The 5,272-nt window shown below is 42.3% G+C and overlaps 2 protein-coding genes across 2 annotated transcripts in view; both read right to left on the reverse strand.

The window, feature by feature from the left end:
* Positions 1-1,638, reverse strand: part of LOC109486975 (gamma-aminobutyric acid receptor subunit beta-2-like) — a 10,227-nt gene extending 8,589 nt beyond the window's left edge. The window contains exons 1-2 of the mRNA XM_019790890.1: positions 1,544-1,638; positions 691-814 (exon numbers count right to left, since the gene is read on the reverse strand). Of these exons, the coding sequence (XP_019646449.1) occupies positions 691-814; positions 1,544-1,634 (215 nt within the window). The 5' untranslated portion in view covers positions 1,635-1,638. The remainder of the gene's footprint in view (positions 1-690; positions 815-1,543) is intronic.
* A 53-nt stretch (positions 1,639-1,691) lies between these two features.
* LOC109486884 (gamma-aminobutyric acid receptor subunit gamma-3-like) overlaps positions 1,692-5,272 on the reverse strand; it is a 79,465-nt gene continuing 75,884 nt past the window's right edge. The window contains exons 4-6 of the mRNA XM_019790790.1: positions 2,443-2,510; positions 1,775-1,794; positions 1,692-1,698 (exon numbers count right to left, since the gene is read on the reverse strand). Coding sequence (XP_019646349.1) covers positions 1,692-1,698; positions 1,775-1,794; positions 2,443-2,510 — 95 coding nt within the window. The remainder of the gene's footprint in view (positions 1,699-1,774; positions 1,795-2,442; positions 2,511-5,272) is intronic.

Raw genomic sequence — 5,272 nt, forward strand, 5'->3', positions numbered from 1 at the left:
AAACGCAATTCCATGAAGAACAAAACTGTCAAATGTCAATGTATGGCTTAGATTTTCTTAGGGTAGAATAGGGTAGAATATAAGAATCGAGGTTCCCTGTAAATCTGATAAGAGATTCGAAGAGTCGTGTATTATATAGGACAAAAACGAAGAGGTGGTATTCGAGACATTTGATCCTACTTGGTCTTTCTTTTTAAATTTCTCTGGCGACTACTGATGGTTTTCAAACTGTAAGAACGTATCTGACGTACGTGTCTACCTGACACACCTAACGTCTTACATAGCTTACCTAACGTTATACAAAAAAGTACAAAACGTACCTAAAAACTTATACAGGACTTACCTAGCGTTATACAGAACAATAACGTTATACACGACGTACGTAACATTATACATGTGTACAGTGTTATACAGTTCTTACCTAGCTTTGCACAGGATTTACCTAGCGTTATACAATACTAACTTAGCGTTATAAATACTAAACTAGCGTTATACAATAGTTACATAGCGTTATACACGACTTATCTATGGTTATACAGGGCCTATCTAACGTTGTGCAGGACTTCCCTAGTATTAGACAGAACGTACCTAACTTTATACAGGACTTACCTTACGTTATGCGCAAGATACGTAACGTTATACATGTATACCGGGTTATACAGGGCTTATCTAATTTTGTAGAAGACTTACCTAACGTTATACAGAACTTTTCCATCGGAGGACAGTCTCAACAGCCTGTTGTGGGCAGTCACGGTGTGCTTAAAGGACTTCTTATCATTCAGGATGAAAGTGTCAGGAATCCAAATCTTCTCCGCTGGGGACGAAAAGAGAAGAAATTTGTAGTAAAACATTGAACTTTATTCCAACACACAGTTTACAGAGATCAAATTTTCAGCGACCACTGTCGCCTTCATTGCTTACGTCACGTATCAGTAAAGTGTCGTGTGAATAAGGTCACGTGTTTGTAAACCGTAACTCTCGCGAGATCACGTTGTGAAGTTATTAATTATCTTGATGAAGGCGACAGTGTCGCTGAAAATTTGATTTCTCTGTAAACTGTGTGTTGGAATAAAGTTCAACGTTTTACTTTATTATTACCAGCACAGATGAACGTCCATGATAATCTGAGAAGAAATTTGATTTATTGAAATTGCAACTGTGCAATACACGTGGGACAAAGGCAGCTGTTGCTGGTGTTGTGTCCCACACATAGAAACAAATACCGGACAGACAATACTCATTTGTACTCAAGTGGGTAAAGTCGTGTAAAGTGCCTTTCCCAAGGGCACAAGATCGGTAGCATGCCAGGACTCAAACCCGGGAGCTCTTTGTTCCGAGTCGAGCACTCTGCCGTTCACCATACGACCCCACTTAAGAAATCTGCCGTTACTAACGAGGTGTTGCTACAGCACGATGTTACAATGGTGACAGACGTCTAGTCCAGGTCATTGGCTTTATTTGTTTCGAGAAGAAGAATAAACTGAGCCAAACGTTCTGCGACGGTAAACATAAACAAACAAACAAACAAACAAAACATCCTAACCTGTGGCGCCGGCCAGTGGGATCTCCGACACGGAGCTTGAGTTGAAGGCCAGGCGGGGGTCGATCCAGCTCTGACTCAGCATCATAGTCATGGTGTACTCCTGGGCATGGGGGATCAGGGAAATAAAGAGCATTAACGAGAAGTCCTACTAGGGCCTTCAAATATGAGAACAGCCCGTAAACTATCGGATAGGACATCAGGGTCGAAAATGGACTGCAGCTTTGTCTAAACAACATAGTCATGGTGTACTCCTGGGCATAAGGAAATCAGGGAAATAAAGAGTATTTGCAAAAAGAAATCTACCCCTTTAATGTTGAGGTCACATTTCAAAACCGGGGCCGGTCGGGATGTTTCGACTAACGAAAAATCATCAATTTATATAAATGATGAACGCAAATATTTTTTCAACTTTTTTTGTGCTTTTTTGTCTTTCATTTTTGTGCTTTGTTGTCTTTCATATATCTTTCATTGGAAATGTGACCTCAGCGTAACCTTAGAATGGTCCGCCCGAGCTCCAAATTTCCCGGAAGCCGCTAGGAGTCCTACTGGGCCACTCAAAGGCGTGAACAGCCCGTAAACTACTCGACAGGACATCCGGTTTGACATCGGGACTGCAGTCTTGTCTTGTGTTCCCCAGAATTTGACCGGAGTATAGATCTGCCACACACTTTTTGTGCCCCCTTGAAAATGTGCCTCAGCCATAAAGTCATGTTATTGATCCTTATTGTGCTATAACGAGGTTCAAAAACGTCCATCCAAGGCAGTCCGATTTGGGCCACAGACGAGCGAGGTAGCACTAAGTAGCATCACAAGACGCGGAACCACTCAACCGTTTTTAAGATCAATAAATAAAAGCAAAACTTGTTACAGGGAACTGCAGAATGCTTTATTTTACTCACCATGTTGATCTCGGAAACCTGATCGATGCTTTGTACCGCAAAACCCACGTCGATGTCCACCGGCGGTCCTGGAGATGGAACAACATCATGGCTTAATATTAATAACTTGGCAGTATTTGGCTGTTCAACACACACACACACACTGCTAGGGCAGCCCAACTAGCCTGTTGCTATTACAAAGGCTTGCCCTGCTGACAAGACAAGACATTGCAATAACATAAAATATTACAAAACATTGCAAGACATTTCAAAACAACCTTACTGTCCTATGGCTACACCCCCAGGGGTCGTATTAAAGTTTAGCACCTCCAGTCATGGTCACGGTTTCCTTGTTTAACAAGGCATTGTATCGATATCGACCAGAGTGGAGAGTGGAAATGTTCACGGTTGTGGGCATTGTAATACTGCTGTCCACAGGGACATGATGATGTGATACATGTACATGGAGTCTAAACTTTTGTGTTATTGGTTGACCTCGTGCTTGTAGCAGCTGTCCAGAAAGTAGAGCCGTACCTCCCGTCATTGGCTCGGTTTCCTTGTTAATTAAACAAGACATTGTATCGACCATCCTGTAGGACCACTGACGAATATATAAGATTGCAATTCTACTGTCCAAAGGGACATGATGAGGGGATATATGGATTCCTCACTGGATATCTTTAAACAACGTTCAGAGATAGATGTGCATTTGCTAGGTGTGACAGGTCGTTCAAATTGATTCCTTTGCTGTTGCTTTTCTGTAAAGCTGTGTTGTTACGCCGAATGGCGGCTATACCGGCTGTAAAGGACCGGTCCAGCTAAACGCCCTTACGCGTAATCATGCCCGAACATCTGGGGGTTCCAGGAACAGACGGATCGGTAACCTGATACCTCACATAACAGACGGATCGGTAACCTGATACCTCACATAACAGACGGATCGGTAACCTGATACCTCACAGAACAGACGGATCGGTAACCTGATAACTCACATAACAGACGGATGGGTAACCTGATACCCCACATTGTAGCTAAACGCCAGGCAGGCGTTCCGAAGCTTCAGCAGGCAGATGTTCGTTCGGATGTCACTTTACGTAATGATCCGTCCAAGAACAAAGTACTTAGTAGCTTACCTCTATGGCTAATGCCTCTTTGCGTCCACCAAATTGTTGGCTAGCTGTATGACTCGAGAAGTTGCGACTTAGAATTTTGTGAATGTGGCTTGATGTAGAAAGCAAATTTTGGGAAGGACTGCTCTCCAAGCGAAGTATAGTGACCGCGATTTCTGTCCCTTTCTTCTAAATTACGGCGACCAAACAAATAAACAAACAAAAAAAAAGAAACAGACTACAGCTACTACGAACATATAGTCATAGGAAATACCTCAAGAAAAATACAACTAAAACAGCAACAACAAAATAACCCCCGACCGAAACCTCTCTTTGGAGAGCATCAAGGTACAAAGTGCATACTAGTGTCATAGATCCGGATCTTTGAATCGTTTGAAGGATTGATAAACCATTAGAGACGAAACACTCCGTGTGCACGCACGCTTGCCAGCACCTCAGAAATAGTGAGGTCACATTTCCAAACCTGGGCCCGGCCGGGCAGTCTTATGGAACGAAGAGTATGGTATAAAAGACAACAAATCACAAAAAAATAACAATGGGAACTATTTGTGTATATTCTTTATACAAATTGCTGATTTTTCGTCGATCGAAACAGCCCGGCCGGGCCCCGGTTTGGAAATGTGACCTCAGCAAAAGACGGGCGACTTCTTCCCCATACACAATAACAACCTGAGAAGACGAATCCCAGAAACGGGCGATTTCTCTCGCTTTGGACTTCAGGGAGCCCCATTTGCGAATTCCTTCACGGCCTCATTCATTACCCCGAAGTGCGTGGATTTAAGTCTTAAGAGGACCATTGACCCATTTCTCGATGGCCAATTCCAATATTTATCAACCCAATGACCCTTCTGACGATCTACAGTCTCAAATGCAACAACCATATCCATCAGGGTGGACATTTCGTGCACGGCATAAGCAGTAGAGAATGAGTAACAATTCTACGTGGTAATTTGCTAAGCTCTTATAATATCATGTTAGCCACACGGGAATTCATCATAGCGACAAAACGTTTTTAGTGTTCCGTGTTTTTTATGCTTTCTTCCATGGGGGAGGGGGTCGGACTCACGTTCATCATAGATGTTGCATTTATGTGTATTGTTTTAGTAACTTGTTAAACATTTCATTTTCAATGTATAAGTGACGTGACACAAAAGGAATATGTAAATTACAATATAAAGTAAAATACAAAATCCTGCTATTAAGGAATAAATTATACAATACACAAAGGAGCTTATGGGGAAAACATTTTCCCCATAAGTCCCTTGAATACACATGTACGCTAGAAGGGAATACATATTACTGAAGAGTAAGAAATATAAGTCTAAATATCATCAGTAGTCATGTAGCTTGTCAGGCCACATTACAGTGCGCGGAACAATGGCCCAAACAATGGCAGACTGAAGCGCGTCTCTGCCAATCCACTCCAGACAGCTCCCAACATTATTGGTGTATAAACGATGTGATGTCAAGTCATTCGAATCCAGCGCTTTACGAGGAGGCTTTTCTGGGAAATAGTTGCCGGGGTTTTATCGCTGTTTCATGGCGTGTCTGTCATCGCCGCGGTTTACACGAGTGCTCGGAATAGATGAGCCCGCTTTATGTACAATGAAAATCAATTTCGTGTAAAGAAAACGCTTCGTACTAAATTGTATTGGACTTACTGTGTCTCATAATGGAAAGAGATTAATGATGTACACACACACACACACTATATATATATA

This window comes from Branchiostoma belcheri, unplaced genomic scaffold (genome assembly GCF_001625305.1).
Source record: "Branchiostoma belcheri isolate BF01 breed outbred unplaced genomic scaffold, Haploidv18h27 scaffold84, whole genome shotgun sequence".
In the NCBI taxonomy this organism is placed as follows: Eukaryota; Metazoa; Chordata; class Leptocardii; order Amphioxiformes; family Branchiostomatidae; genus Branchiostoma; species Branchiostoma belcheri.